Source organism: Schistocerca nitens, chromosome 5 (assembly GCF_023898315.1).
Source record: "Schistocerca nitens isolate TAMUIC-IGC-003100 chromosome 5, iqSchNite1.1, whole genome shotgun sequence".
NCBI lineage: Eukaryota > Metazoa > Arthropoda > Insecta > Orthoptera > Acrididae > Schistocerca > Schistocerca nitens.
The window spans coordinates 603,841,308-603,858,039 of record NC_064618.1 but is presented as its reverse complement, the minus strand read 5'-3'; the positions used below and the strand labels follow the sequence as shown (position 1 = coordinate 603,858,039).

The 16,732-nt window shown below is 42.2% G+C and overlaps 1 protein-coding gene across 2 annotated transcripts in view; it reads left to right on the top strand.

The window, feature by feature from the left end:
• Nucleotides 1-229: 229 nt before the first annotated feature.
• The window catches only part of LOC126259602 (trans-Golgi network integral membrane protein TGN38-like), a 74,008-nt gene continuing 57,505 nt past the window's right edge, over nt 230-16,732 (top strand). For both annotated transcript variants that reach the window (XM_049956513.1, XM_049956511.1), the window contains exon 1: nt 230-788. In XM_049956513.1, coding sequence (XP_049812470.1) covers nt 347-788 — 442 coding nt within the window. In that variant the 5' untranslated portion in view covers nt 230-346. The remainder of the gene's footprint in view (nt 789-16,732) is intronic.

Below are 16,732 nucleotides of genomic sequence, written 5' to 3'. Positions count from 1 at the left end.
TACCGACCATGTGCAGAAAGCAGGTGTGGCACCACCGACCAGACTGGACTTTATTCACGTTCTTGAAAATTTCAGGAGTAGCGTTTTAAAAGCACTAGAGATAACTGCACGGTAATAAATTTACTAAATAAATTTTCGTTGTTCACAATCTCTGTCGAAGTCATTGCTGCTGGGTAATTTCAAGAAAGTAAAGTCTACTTGTTTTCAAATGTTGGCGTACTGAAGAACAGTTGTATTTGTTATTGGCGTGAAAAGTGGTGTTCTGGACTGTCTGCAGTGTTTAGCTAAGTGAGGTTAGAGTGGGAAGTTTGTATTGTTATCTCGTTTCAAGTCTTTAGTATCAGCAATGAAGACTTTGTTTTCGTATTCCGTACACCTTTTAATGTTTTGTGCTTGTACTTGTATTTTTGGTATACCCCAACCCCGTCAGCGTCCTGATGGTTTAAATAATTTTGAGAACATATTTAAAAAATGTCAGGAAGTGTATGATATAACAAAAAACAGTTTTTTGGAGCAAGACACCCTATTATGTTTCGGTCTGAGAGTGTTTTCTCAGCAGTTTCCTGGTGGGGTACCGCAAAATGAAGTCTTTGAAGAAGTCCAAAAACAATCCGATGCAGATGTTTGTGAACATTTTCAAGAAATGATGTTGAATTCCCCGCTGGGAAATAGGAATAATAGTGTAGTGATATACAATCAGCAATTTCGCGATAAGAAGACATGTGAACGAGCTTGTCTGGATATTATGGAGCATGTTAATCCTATCTGCAGCATTTTATTAGCGTTAAGTAAGTATAATACATACAGAATTGATAGTATCTGGACGATCCTACAGACCACAATCTTATGTTGTTTTCGTTCTCGTAAAACAGAGAAAATATATATGTTGACGTAAGGACCCTATTTGGTATTGTTGTTTCTTTGTTAGTTAACAGTAATTCCCGGATGACAAGTTACCGACCATATGGGGGACCAGAAGGGAGGGAACCTGTGATAATTAGTACGTTCCTATGGGTGGAATGATTCGAACTATTTTCGTTACATGTTTTTTTACTATGGACACTGGTTGAACGAACTAAATGTCGTAACTATAGCCTCATAGTACACAAATGCTGACGATTACAACCAGAAGTTTCAAGAAATTACTAAAATTAATAAGTTGGATACAGAATTAGGAAGCTGTAGTCGTGCAGCCAACAGTGTTAGAAAATTCTCTCATTCTTAAAAGAGAACCAAAGAATCAGCCATAGCAGAGTGTAAATCAACAAAACTAATCAATCGAATAAATGCATAAAAATGTTCCTACATGTTTCAAGACAGGTGTGTGAAATTTTAGTGAAATAATAGTATAAGAATGCATAATTTGCATCTGCACTTGCTCCCAGGCAACTTACTTGGTCAGACATGTTTAAAGTAGATCTCTTAATAAAAATAAAATTTGACATTTCAGATCATTGATGCGCCCATACACCAATTGCATTAAAGTACTGGTACCTTTAACATGTCAATACTGCTATTATTAATAGATATGTGGGCAATACTCTAAAGCATGGAGGAGTAGCAGAAAATTTCAGTCATTAATTATAAAACAGAGACAGTGGCTTTCGCAGATATAACCAAAAAGACTCGACTGTTCTGTGAATTATTTGGTTGAATTTTACGGAAGGATTGGAAAGCACCGTTATAGATTTACATTTGTACTCCAGAAGCCTTCTTATGGTGTGATGGCATGGCGAACGGCATGTACCACTATCATTTCTGTGTGCCAGCCCCCTGCCCACCCCCCACCCCCAGCATACTAAATATTTTCTTTGCAAATAGTGTCAATGAGGAAATTGTTGGTGACCATAGATTTAGGCTAGAATTCGCTTATTTGAGTCATGATCATTTTGTGATATAAGAAGTGGTGCCTTGCTTGACATTTTGTGGAATCTTATTTTAACCAGAAGCATCTTGGGGATGCAAAAATAACAGTGGATTTGGATGGGAATCTCAATGAAAGTGTTGCACCGGCTAAACACACACGACACAGTGCACAGGTCTTCCTTGAATCTTGACTATATTCAGTGTTCATCATACTTGGTAATGTGTCCTTCCAGATAAGCCTTACTAAATAATTTGTTAAGTGGGGCTTTGTGTCCCTTACATTTCCTCAAGAGTTCTTTAAGCACTGTGCCTGCCCTCTACTTTTTTTTACAACTAATTTTACTAGTGTTCCCCCTAATATCAGTCCGGATGTGTAACTGGATATATTTTACTGTTTTCTCTATATTAAAGACAGTTAAACATTGAGTTTTCACAATTTATGTAGCCAATATGATGGGTGTCAAAATACTCATCAGTGACTTGTCCATTATCGGATGTGGGTTTTCTGAATTTGCTTGCAGTTTTACTTTTCTATAGTGAAAAGTGTTGAATAGGTTATTTTTGAACCATATGTGGTTAACATTAGGCTACAGTTATTGTAACACTTCCTTCGGGTGGTTCTATGGATGAAGACGATTTCATATCTCAATGCTTATTTCTTTTGAGTTTGTTAAAGAAACCTAGAAAATCATAAATGTAATCACAAAACTTGTCTTACATTACATTAAATTTTACTTTATTGAGTAGTAGGCCTAAATAATGTGGATTTGTATTAAATTAAACATATTCTAAAAAAAATATGGAACACAGCATCAATATGGGTGCTACTACTGCCTTCTGACTCTTCTTGAACAAACGGAGAGAGAGCTGAGTTTCACATTACTGCTGTTTTCTCATCCATCACTTGAAACTCCAGATCAGCGTGTAATACGTAGTGTCAATGTTCCATCTTCATTTTACCAAATCCAACAGCTTAAGATGGTTGTTGATACTTCAGTCAGCTCATCAGTTTGTTCAAATACCACAGGCTTCTATGAGGTAGGACTGTAGGGCCTATTGTGCATGGAATATCTTTGCTATTCTCAGAATTGAAAGCCGACAGCCATCCAGTTTTGGGGAGACTTAAAATTCAGCTTATGAAACAAACCACACTGTCACTTTGTTTTTTAGTCTTCACAAAACATTACCATCAGTGAAAGCCAAATTTACTATAAGGTGTAAACTTTAGATCAGTCAGAGATCACCCTCCCCCCTTTCTTTTTTTTAAAAAAGAAGCCTGTAGCACTTCTTTTTCAATTACCAAAACCACAGTGGTCTCCACAACTGATCCCAGAACCAGCTAGTTCATACCCACAGGTCAGTTATCATTTAACTCTTACTCAAAATGTTGTTACAAACCCTGCTGGCCCAGTACACAAAGAGTGAAACAAAACTCATATGATTTCTAATCTGTTTACTAGTAAATTTTTTGCTGTAGAGTCCAAAATTACGTACATTATATAATATGCACACAAGAATACTGCAATTCCTTTGTAACCGTGAATTTTACCCTTGGTATCTGCTAATAAAAAAGCATGCTCTTGAACAACCATTTCAGAGGACAAGTTTTCTAAGATAGGCCTATGTTACAATAAATTCTCTGTTCCGTAGAAGATAAGTTAAGGAAAGGCAAATCTACTCTTATAGAATTTGTAGACTTAGGGAAATACGGAAGCGTCCAATCCCACCCGTCTGCCTTGACCCATGATGTCACAAATAGACTATGACGGAAACAACCATAAACCACGATTCCAATATGGCACATATAAAATCATTACGTACACATTATGAGGACGAAAATACATCGAAAAGCAAACACACACACTTTCCACAAATAGCCTAATGACACTAATAGGACAAGTGCGGAAAATGGGGTGTTTTTGGGCGGGTACAAACTAAATATAAACAAATTTAGACACCCACCCCCATACAAAACTACGAAAAAAACCAACATCACAAAACTCCCCATATACCACTAAACACAATATCATCTGGAATCGGACACTTCCATTGACCTGTGCAGTGTTAATTTTATCCGTCATATCCATTCCTGAACAAAAACAAACGATTAATTTTGATAAAATTACCACACAATGTACAGCGAACAACACTAAATTAACCTTCACACAAAATCGATAACTCACTGAAATGAATTCCACTACAAACACAGCTGACACTCAAACAATTCTTGATAATGAGCAATAGCAAACTGAGCCCACTACACCACACAAACGAAAACCCTGAACATACCACCAGAGAGCACAACATGACGACATCTACAAACATGCCACCAAACTCCGCGCCATCATGACGTCATGCACGACAACACCCTTACGTCACGGGTCAAAGCAAACGCATGGGATCGGACGCTTCTGTAGACCACTCTCTTCGAGATTCTGAAGGTAGCAGGATTAAAATTCAGGGACTGGAAAGCTATCTACAGCTTCTACAGAAGCCAGATGGCTGTTCTGAAATTCGAGAGGCATGCAAGGGAACTATTGGTTGAGAAGGGACTGAGACAGGGCTGTAGCCTATTCCTGTTGTTATACAATCTATACATTGAGCAAGCAGTAAAGGAGGGGAAAAAATAATAATTTGGAGTAGGGAGGAGGGGGAAAATAAAAACGTTGAGATTTGCTGATGAAATTGTAATTCTGTCAGACAACAAAGGACATGACTGAAGTAGAGAGGATATAAAACATGACTAGCAATGACGGGAACAGAGTTTTGGAAGAAAGGAAATTTGCCATCAAATATAGATTTAAGTTTAGGAAGTCCTTTTCGAAAGTATTGGTAAGGACTGTAACCATACATGGAGTGAAACATGAACTATAAACAGTTTAGACGAAAAGAGAAGAGAGACCTTTTAAATATGGTGCTACAGAAGAATGATGAAGATTAGATGGGTAGGTTATGTAACTAACGAGGAGGTACTGAATAGAATTGTGGAGAGAAGAAATTTGTGGTACAACTGTACTAGATGAAGAGGTCGTCGATACGACACATTCTGAGGTGATTACTGCTTTTGTATTTGAGGGAAGTGGGGTTAAAAATTGTGGATGGAGACAAAGAGATGAATACAGTGAGCAGTTCAGAAGGATATGTATTGCAATAATTATTTGAAGATACAGAGGCTTGTATGGGGTAGAGGAGCATGCAGAGCTCCATCAAATCAGTCTTTGTGTCAGATGGGGTCATATTCTGGGGCAACTCATCAAACTGAGCAGAAGTTTTGGGTGCGAAAGTGTGTGATAAGAACCATTTGTGGTTTAAATTCAAGAACATAATGTAGAAACATGTTCGAGGAACTTTGTATTCTAACCACTGCTTCTCAGTATATTTACTCCTTAATGAAATTTTCTGCAAGTAATACATCTCTATTTCCAACCAATAGGTCAATACATATTATCAATACTAGGAATAAGAACAATCTACATGGTGTGCCAGACAAACCTCCCTGATTTCAAAGACCCAGGGGGGAAAAAACCCACAGTAGAAACAACAATGAAAAATGCACCACATTGTAGAACTCCGCAAAGAATTTATTTATTTATCATCACTACACCTCTACATGTGAACCATTTGTAGCTTGAAGAACATCTAGTCTATATTCAGTTTCTTGCCAAGTTCTTTGTAACATTTCCTTTGTTATTATTGCAATCTCATTAGTGATACGATGTCGCAGCGTAGGAATATTGTCCACTTTGGTCGCATACATGCGGTCCTTCATGAATCCCCACATGAAGAAATCAAGCAGCATAATGTTGGATGAACGTGGTGGCCAGACAATAGGTCCTCCATGTCCGATCCAATGATTGGGAAATTTCCTATCCAGGAACTTGCGAATAGCCGATGACCAATGCGGTGGAGCTCCATCTTGTTGAAAAATGATGTTGGGCTGCATGTCTTGTATCTGAGGGTACACAAACTGCTCCGACATTTCCAGATACACTGACCCATTCACTGTTTGTTCTGCAAAGATGAACAGTCCAACCATCCTGTCTTGCATTAACCCGCACCAGATGTTTAGTTTAGGGCTATAAACGAATATGTTCAGTGACAAAGTGCGGATTTGTGAACCCCAAATCCGAACATTAGGCTATGCCTATTAACCCATCCTGATAGGTGAAAGGTTGCCTCATCTGAGAATAAACCTCTTTTAAGGAAGCTGGCATCCATATCAATATGCTGCAGCATATCCGCAGCAAATTGTTGTCAGCATGGTTTGTCATACAGCATCAGATGTTGCAGAATTTGCACTTTGTAAGCAGACATATGAAGACGCTGGTGAACTACACGATGCAATGTTGATTGAGGTACATCAATTTACCTAGATGCCTGATGAATTGACTTATGTGGACTTCTGAGAAATGTTTGTCTGATGTCCTCCACCGTCTCTTCTGAAACTCCGTAACGTGCACCGCCAGAATGTTTCAGAACACTTCTTGTTGCCAGAAACTTTGTATACCATTCCTTAATTGTTTTCACATCTGGTGGATCACATTCATACACACAGCGATAATTTCTTTGCACAGTAATCAGTGATTTTGTGTCTACAAACCACACTACTGCTTGAGCGCACTGCTGTGGAGTCGCCATTTTCACTTGCTGCACTATGGCGACAATACTTGGCACTTCTCTTGTGGGAATATAAATTCTTTGAGATGTTCTACAATGTGGTATTTTTCAGTGTTGTATCTACTGTGGTTTTATTCTCCAGGGTCCTTGAAATCGGGGAGGTTTGAGTGGGAGACCCCGTTCATAAAGACTTAAAATCACTTACCTTGGCAAAAAGGGGTCCAATATTCAGGAACACACATTTTCAGTAAATTGCTAGCAACCATTCAAAACTTGGTTTCAGATAAAGCACGGTTTAAACAAAGTCTGAAAGATTTTTTGATAGGCAACTTGTACTCCACAGATGAATATCTTAACAGTGATTGTTAAGCCAGCTTAAGCAAAAATATCTGTTAGATTTCAGTTTTTACAGCACTTGGTCACAACAGTCAAGATTAGGTATTTGTGTATGATAAATTCATTAATAGTGCATAACAGTGTTTCATTCTGACAGTGTGTTAATTCTGTAAATATTAGCTGTTACAGTTAACCGCATTATATTCACCTGTTTTGACAATATCCTGACAAATGATCAGGGTAGTAAGTATTATATTCAATTGTTTTATATTTTCTGACCTGTTCCACACCCACAAGAATCATCTCATTTTTTGGATCTATGGAACAGAAACTGAATCTAATCTAATCGTATTGAAGACAACAACAACACATATTCTTTAGCAACTCTATTACAAATGTGAAATTTAATTGTTCTGCTCTAATACAAACATACTTCTTAAAGGAATCAAAAAATGGATGTTTTACTGTCCCATTTCATCACAGTAAAACATACGTTAGTTTTCATTACTAAAAATTTTACAAATGATGTTTTTAATGCAAATAGGAGGTCTGTTCAAAAAATTCCGGAACATTATCCACAAAATTTTTCACTTACCTTCTACTTATTGTACATGGTGTCCTTTGAAATATTCTCTTCCACAATTTATACATCACTACCAGTGCTGTTTCCACTTCAGGAAGCGGTCTTGGTATGCCTCTTGCTGGATTATGGGTAGCACTGTCTTAGATTTTTCTTTTATCTTGTCCATCTCTTGAGGGAGGACATCTTCTTGGGTGCGTTTTCCACCACAAACTATGCACTGTCGTTTTCTGCGCCGATTATGACCATGAAATTCTTTGCACCTCATATCCAGCAAGGTAGCCAGCCCGTTGTAGTGGGGCCGCCATGTAACCTGTTGGTTGCAGCCCCCTGACTACACAGGGATCGCTTTGCTGATGCCTGTGCCATTAACTCCCCACGTATGCCAAGGAGTAGATGCCTGTCAGCCCGGGGGCAAAGGGACTCCTGGCAATGGCGATCCTGCCAGGTGGCCTTTGCTACGGCTGGTTGACACCTGTGGGGAGGGCCCTGGTTGGAGTGAGTGGCATAAAGGTGGGTGATGCGCAATGAAGCGTACCATGCAATCACTTGCTGGTGATGAAATGCCAGCAGTCCTAAGCATTCCAAGTCTCAGTACAATGCAAGGAAGTATGATCCTAACTCGTTCCCCTCCCTGGCCACACCTTAGGGGGAACGCCAGGTTAAGGATGGCAGCCAACCTTATTTGCCCTGGTATCTCATTTGTATGAGAGCTGATGGAGGCTTCTTTGTCTTGATGAAGCCTCGTTTTTTTGTAGATTATTTAGAGGACAAGTTTGGGGGGATGGAAGGCTTGTCCAAAATGCGGTCAGGGTCAGTCTTGATAAAAACGGCATCCTCTGCCCAGTCATGTGCAGTACTCACTTGTGACAAGCTGAGGGATGTTACCGTTACCATCACACCTCATAAGAGCCTAAATATGGTCCAGGGTATTATATTCCACAGGGACCTTCTTTTGCCATCTGACGATGAGCTGCACACCAACTTAGAACAATGAGGAGTTCATTTCGTCCAGCGTGTCCATTGGGGTCCAAGGGATAATCAGGTTGCCACCGGTGCCTTCATCTTGGCCTTCGAGGATGCCCAAAAGCAGCTGGTTGTATGACTTCACAATCATCCTCAGTCCCAGAGACTGAATCAGTGAAGCCCTCCCAGCCAGAGGAACCCAAGGATCAGCGTGAGAAATCCAGAAAGAAGACCCCCCAAGACCCAAGGAATTGCGGTGGCACCCACACCACTGCTGCTTACAAGCTCTGTGACCGAGTAGGTGAAGATTCTGCCATCTTCTGAGGATCTAGATCTCGCCAGACCCTCAGACACAGTGGATATAGTCTGTTCAGGAAATAAGTCAGTGGCAGAAGGTGACCCTGAGGCGTAGACTGCCTCATTGAGTGTTTCTTGCCTTCCCAGTCTCACAGTCGCACCATCGTCCTGAGGAATTGCGCTGGTTTTTTCCACCACCTGGCTGAGCTACGGCAGCTGTTAAGCTTTACACCTGCTTTCTGCATTGCCCTCCAGGAAACCTGGTTCCCGGCAGTGCGGACCCCTGCCCTTTGAGGCTACAGGGGATATTACAAGAACCATAGCAAATGTAATAGAGTGTCAGGAGGAGTTTGCGTTTATGTCCTGAACTCGCTACGTAGTGAACCTGTGCCCCTTCAAACTCTTGAAGCTGTGGCTGTCAGGATACGGATGACACAGGAAGCAACTGCCTGCAACATGTATCACCCTCAAGATGGTGCGGTTCCCCAGAATGTATTGGCTGTACTGATTGATGAACTCCCTAAACCTTTCCCACTTTTGGGAGATTTTAATGCCCATAAGCCCTTGTGGGGTAACACCATGCTTACTGGCCGTGGCAGAGATGTCGAAAATTTACTGTCCCTACTTGACCTCTGCCTCTTAAATACTGGGGCCAGCACACATTTCAGTGTAGCTGATGGTAGTTATTCAGCCATTGATTTATCAATTTGAAGCCCAGGACTTCTCCCATCCAGCCACTGGAGAGCACATGACAACCTGTTACCATTTCCCCATCTTCCTGTCACTGCCCTGGCGTCATGCCCATGATGCCTACCCAGACGGGCTTTAAACAAGGCAGACTGGATAGCCTTCAACTCTGTTGTCACCATTGAATCTCCCCCACGTGGTACCATTGATGTTGTGATTGAACAGGTCACTAAAACAGTAATTTCTGCGGCAGAAAACGTGATCCCTCATTCTCTAGGGTGCCCCCGACATAAGACAGTCCCTTGGTGGTCACCAGAAGTCGCCGAGGCAATTAAAGAGTGTCAGTGAGCTATACAGCAACATAAGCAGCACCCATCCCTAGAGCACCTAATAGCCTTTAAGTGGCTCTGTGACCACGTTCGCCTGCTTATAAAGCGACAGGAGCACGAGTGTTGGGAGAAGTACGTGTCGATCCTTGGGTGCCCTATGTCACCTTCCCAAGTCTGGACGAAGATTAGACGTCTTTCTGGGTACCAGACCCCAATATGTGGCCCTGGTGTTAACATCGATTGTGTGCTCTCTACCAATGCAAATGCGATTGCCGAGCACTTTACTAAGCACTATGCTTGAGCCTCTGTGTCAGAGAACTACCCCCCAGCTTTTCACACCCTCAAACAGTGGATGGAAAGGAAAGTCCTCTCATTCACTACACGCCACAGTAAGCCCAATAACGCCCCATTTACAGAGTGGGAGCTCCTCAGTACCCTTGCACATTGCCCCGATATAGCTCCTGGGTCAGATCGGATCCACTGTCAGATGATTAAACACCTCTCATCTGACTACAAGTGATATCTTCTCATCATGTTCAACTGGATCTGGTGCAATGGCATCTTTCCATCGCAGTGGCGGGAGAGCACCATCATTTCGGTGCTGAAACCCGGTAAAAATCAGCTTGATGTAGATAGCTATCGACTCATCAACCTCACCAACGTTCTCTGTAAGCTGCTGGAATGTATTGTGTGTCGGTGGTTGTGTTGGGTACTGGAGTCACGTGACCTGGCTCCATGTCAGGGCGGCTTCCACCAGGGTCGCTCTACCACTGATTATCTTGTGTCTCTCAAGTCTGCCATCCAAACAGCTTTTTCCAGACGCCAATATCTGGTTGTCATCTTTCTTTACTTGTGTAAAGCATACGACACGACCTGGTGACATAATTTCCTTGCCACATTGTATGAGTGGGGTCTCCGGGGCCCGCTTCAGATTTTTGTCCATAACTTCCTGTTGCTCCATACTTTCTGTGTCCAAGTTGGTGCCTCCCATAGTTCCCCCCCCCCCCCCCTCCCCCGTATTCGGGAGAATGGTGTTCCACAGGGCTCTGTATTGAGTGTATCTCTATTTTTAGTGGCCATTAACTGCCTAGCAGCAGCTGTAGGGCCGTTTGTCTCCCCTTCTTTCTATGCGGATGACTTCTGGATTTCGTATTGCTCCTCCAGTACTGGTGTTGCTGAGTGGTGCCTACAGGGAGCCATTCACAAGGCACATTCATGGGCTCTAGCCTGTGGCTTCCAGGTTTCAGCCACGAAGTCATGTCGGCGTCATTCCGTTCATCCAGAACCTGAACTTTATCTTAATGACGATTCACTCACTGCAGTGGAGACATGTCGATTCTTAGGACTGGTTTTCGATGCCTGATTGACTTGGATACCTCATCTTTGTCAGCCTGAGTGTTAGTGCTGGCAGCACCTCAATGCTCTCCACTACCTGAGCAACATCAACTGTGGCGCAGATCACTATATGCTGCTGCAGCTCTACAGAGCCCTTGTTCAGTCCCGCCTAGACTATGGGAGTCTGGTTTACAGTTCGCCAGTGCCCTCAGCATTGTGTTTACTAGACCCAGTGCACCAGTGTGGCATTTGACTAGTGACGGGAGCTTTTAGAATGAGCCTGGTGACCAGTGTCCTGGTAGAGGCCCAAGTCCCTCCATTGCAGATCCGATGTGCACAGCTGCTCGCCAGCTATGTTGCACACATTCGTAGTTCTCCTGAGCATCCGAATTACCTTCTCCTTTTCCCACTTGCAGCAGTTCATGGCTCACGATTGCGGTTCGCATGCAATCTCTTCTCTCTGAACTGGAGTCCTTCCCTTTACCACCTCTACTTGGGGTCCATTCATGTACACCTCCATGCTGTACACCTTGGCCAAAACTTCATCTGGACCTTTTGCATGGCCCTAAGGACTCCCTTAGCCCTGCTGCTCTCCACTGTCACTTCCTCTCAATTCTTGACATGTTCTGGGGCTCTGATGTTGTTTACACTGCCGGCTCAGTGGCTGATGGTAATGTTGGCTTTGCCTATGTCCACAGAGGCCATATTGAACAGCATTCCTTGCCTGCTGGCTGCAGTGTATTCACTGCAGAGCTTGTAGTCATATCTCGTGCACTTCAGTACATCCATTCCTATTCTGGGTAGTAATTTCTTCTGTGTTATGACTCCCTGAGCAGCTTAGAAGCTATCGACCAGTGCTACCCTCGCCACCCTTTGGTAGTGAACATCCTGGAGTCCATCTCTGCCCCGGAACAGTCCAGTTGTTCAGTGGTTTCTGTGGACCCCAGAACACATCGGAATCCCAGGCAACGAACTTTCTGACAGGCTGGCCAAACAGGCTACATGGAAACTGCTCCTGGAGATGGGCATTGCTGAAACTGACCTGCGTTCTGTCTTTCGCCACAAGGTTTTTTGGCTTTGGGAGACAGAGTGGCGTAACAGTATGCACAACAAACTGCATGTCATTAAGGAGACAGTGAATGTGTGGAAGTTTTCCCTGCGGGCTTTTCGCAGGGAATCAGTTGTACTTTGTCGGCTCTGCATTGGCCATATGTGGCTCACACATGGTTACCTCCTCCGTCGCGAGGACCCATCTCAGTGTCGCTGTGGCTCCCAAATGACGGTCGTTCACCTCTTGCTGGACTGCCCTCTTTTAGCCGCTCTGCGGTGGACTTTTAACTTTCCCAGCACCCTACCTTTGGTGTTGGCGACAGTGCCTCAACAGCAACTTTAGATTTACGTTTTATTAGTGAGGGTGGGTTTTATCATTTGATCTGAGTTTTAGCGCATGTCCTTTGTCCCTCTGTGTCCTCCACCCTAGGGCTTTTAGGGTGGAGGTTTTAATGTGTTGCAGAGTGGCTGGCTTCTCATTTTTATTCTCATGGTCAGCCAGCCATTAATCTGCTTTCCTGTTTTTAGTCCCTTCTCCCTGTTTCTTGTCTCTCTCTGTGGTTTTCTTGTCCTGTTTTGTCCATTGTTGTCCTTTTGTTGTTGTTCTTGTTCTTCCTTTCTCCTGTTACTGTGCCGTAAGTCTTCTTTGTTTTCTTCTTTCCCTTGGGTAATTGTTCTTCTGGGAACAAGGGACCAATGACCTCGCAGTTTCGTCCCTTTACCTCCCCTTTGAAACCAACCAACCTACCTACCTATGGTGAAGATTAAACCTTGGTCTCAATGTTATAACTGTAGAGCCATGTCCCATCTACAGTTATGATTCTCTTAAGGAACATCCAATTCTCATTTGGGTGATTCGTAAGCGCTTCACAGATTGTGAGTTGAAGATCTGCCTCCGCTTGACTCATGAGCCGTGGGGCGAACTTCCCAGCTTTATGGTGCATTCCAAGGTGCTGTAACCAGATTTCGCGAACATGATCCAACTGAAATGTTACATTCTGTACTCTCTCGAACAGCTAGTCTTCGATTGGCACGCATTATTTCGTTGACGTTCCTGATATGAGCATTGTTGGCAGATGTCAAAGGCCACCCTGAACGATGGTCATCTTTAATTTCCATCCAGCCATTTTTAAACCATGTGAACCATTCGTAATACCAGGTGTGATTTAAGCACCCATCACTTTGTTGTGTCTCTGTAAAGATTTTCTTGAGTTGCACGCAAAATTTTATGCAGACTCGTTGCTCCTCTAACTGCCAACTTGAAATTCGCAAACCGTGTGACTCAACATTCTGCTTACAGAGCACTGAACAATAACTAATGGACATGCAACAATGACACTTCTGGCAGTTACACATTAAACACAGGTGTGTGCAAGGAGGCCAACTGTGTGCAAGGAGGCCAGCTGCATTTTGCTCCAACACACCATTGGCGTGAAATTACGAGTGTTCTGGAATTTTTTTAACAGACGTTGTTTGTTTTACAAGAAATAAATACTAGGTAAAATTGTATCATATACAAATAATCAGCAATTTGGAACATTAACCTTTTTTTATATATATATATATATAAAGAGATGGGGCCCCTCCACGCCCGCACCAACGTGGTGACCAAACCAAAAGTTCTACTGTCACCTCCGTAAAACATGTTAGTTATCTAGTAAGTGGATCACAGGATGCTGGGCTGTGATGTTGTCCGTGCGTCTGGGTAAGACTACGCATTAACACGGTCCATCAGGCGATAGATAGTGGACGAAACGCGAGTGAGGGTAGCGATTTGAAGAGCAGAGGGAAAAAAGTGCCATGGCTCGTGCCATGGGAAAAAAACCTCTGCGACAGTGGGATGGGTAGTAAGAGCAGTAGTGGCTTACTAGCTGCGATAGCTCATGCAAGGTTGGATTTGTTAGTATGGGTATCATGCATCATTACCATGACAAGCGATGGCGATGTGTCCCAGTGACTGCAGCTGCTACATTCCTGGAACAATCAAGATTGTTATACAGTAGTGGGAGATCGGCCGTAGATCGTCTCACTGTGGGGGGGATGTGTGGAGCTTGTTTGCATGCAGTGTACGGTACGGCTTCCCTGTGTGGTGCCAGTTATTCGGCAGTATATTTCAGCTGGATATCCAGTAATGACGTCTGATTAACCTTCCAATTCTTTTTATAAATTGTTGGAGCTTTAAAGACTAGTTTGAAGACACTTTTAACTGATTAATATTCCTGAGTTTTGATCAACTTAAAGCAGTTATTTTAATAAATGTAAATAAAATTTCATAAGAGAGAGAAAATCAAAGTATTGAACTATGTCCAAGCAATGCAAGATATTTATTGGTTATGGAAGGTTTCAGGTTGATTACATAATGGTGAGATGGAGATTTTGAATCGAGATTTTAAACTGTATGACATTCCCATCTGAGCAGATGTGGACTCTGACCAGAATTTATTGGTTATGAACTGCATATTGAAACTGAAGAAAATGCAAAAAGATAGGAAATGGAGGAGATGGGACCTGGATAAATTGAAAGAGCCAAGCTTGTTGAGTTTCAGAATGAGCACCAGGCTACATTGGACTGGACCAGGGAAAAGAAATAGAATAGAAGGTGAATGGGTAGTTCTGAGAGATGAAATATACTGAGGAGACAGAAGACATGGTATACCTCCTAATATCCTGTTAGTCCTCCTTTTGCCCTGCATAGTGCAGCAACTTGGCTTTGCTTGGACACCCAACAAGTCATTGGGAGTCCACTGCAGAATTTTGAGCATGAACTGACATATAGATAACATACCACAAATGTGCGATCTGGGAGGCCAACTCATTTGCTCAAATTGTTCTGAATGTTCTTCAAAACCAGTCGCGAACAATTGTGGCCTGGTGACATGGAGCATAAACATCCATAAACATTCCGTCGTTGTTTGAGAACATAAAGTATGAATGGCTGCAAATGGTCTCCAAATAGCTGAACATAACCATTCAGTTGCACCAGAGGACCCAGTCCATTCCATCTAACCTTAACCCACACTATTATGGAGTCATCACCAGCTTGCACTGTACCTTGTGGATTACATGGATCTATGGCTTTGTGGGTCTGTATCACACTCAAACCATACCATCAGCTCTTAGCAACTGAAATTGGGATTAATCTGACCAGGAACATTTTTTGCAGTCGTCAGTGTCCAACCGATACTGTCACGAGTCCAGAAGAGGTGCTGTAGGCAATGTCGTACTGTTAGCAAAGGCACTTGCTTGGGTCGTCGGCTGCCACAATCGTTAACACTCAATTTCACGCCACTGTCCTAGCATACTTCCTTTGTACATTGTATATTGATTTCTGTGGTTATTTCACACAATGTTGCATGTCTGTTAGCACTGAAAAATCTAAGCAAACCATGCTGCTCTCAGTTAAGTGAAGTCAGTCGGCCACTACATTGTCTTTAGTGAGAGGTAATTTGGTGTTCTTGGCACACTCTTGACAATTTGTATCTCTGAGTGTTGAATTCCGTAACAATTTCTGAAATTGAATGCTCCAACTACCATGCTGCATTCAATGTCAGTTAATTCCCATTGTGCTCATACAATCATGTTGGAAACCTTTTCACCTGAGTACAAATAACAGCCCACTATTGTACGGACCTTTTATATCATTGTACGCAACACTGCTGCCATCTGTATATGTGCATATTGCTATCCCATGACTTTTGTCAACTTAATGCATGTAAGGCAGCAGATTGCATAGGTAAAAAAGGCAAGGTCTAGCAATATTCCCTGTATAACACAGGAGGTGCTGAATTTAACTGATGAAAGTAGAAAATATAAAAATACAGCAAATGAAGTAGGCGAAAGGGAATACAGAAGTCTAAAAATGAGATTGGAGAAAGTGTAAAATAGTGAAGGAAGAATGATTAAGAGCACAGATGTAAGGCTGTAAAGTATGTATGACTAAGGGAAAGATAGATACTGCCTATAGGAAGATTAAAGAGATCCATGAAGAAAAGAGAAGTAACTGTTTGAATATGAAGAGCTCAAATGGCAGGCCAGTACTAAGCAAAGAAGGAAAAGCTGAAACAAGGAGGGAATAGACTCTACAAGAGAGAATCTACAGGAGAAATAAACTTACCGGAAGTAAATGAAGGTGAGATGGGAAACTAAATTATCTAAGTCGATAAAGGCTCTTGGAGTAGATGGCAATCCCTCAGTACTATTAATATTGATGGGAGAGCCAGCTATGAGAAAACTATTACACCTGGTGTGCAAACTACACGAGACTGGCAAAAGACCCTCAGAATTTAAAATCTGCAACACCAAACAAGGCAGGTGCTGACAGATGTGAATACTATCAAACCAACAGTTTTTAAATACAAATTATGCACAGAGGAATGGAAAAACTAGTAAAAGCTTACCTCTGGGAATATCAGTTCGGGTTCTGGCAAAATGTAGGAACATGCAGGGCAATGCTGATCCTACGACTTATTGTAAAAGGTAGGTTGAAGAAAGACAAACTTTGGTTTATAGCATTTGTAGATTTAGAGAAAGCCTTTGACAATATTATCTGGACTACAGTCTTTAAAACTGTGAAGGTCGTAGGGTTAAAAATCCAGGGAGCGAAAGGTTTTGTACAGTTTGTAAAGAAAGCAGACTGCAGTTATAAAAAGTCGGAGGAAATGAAAAGGAA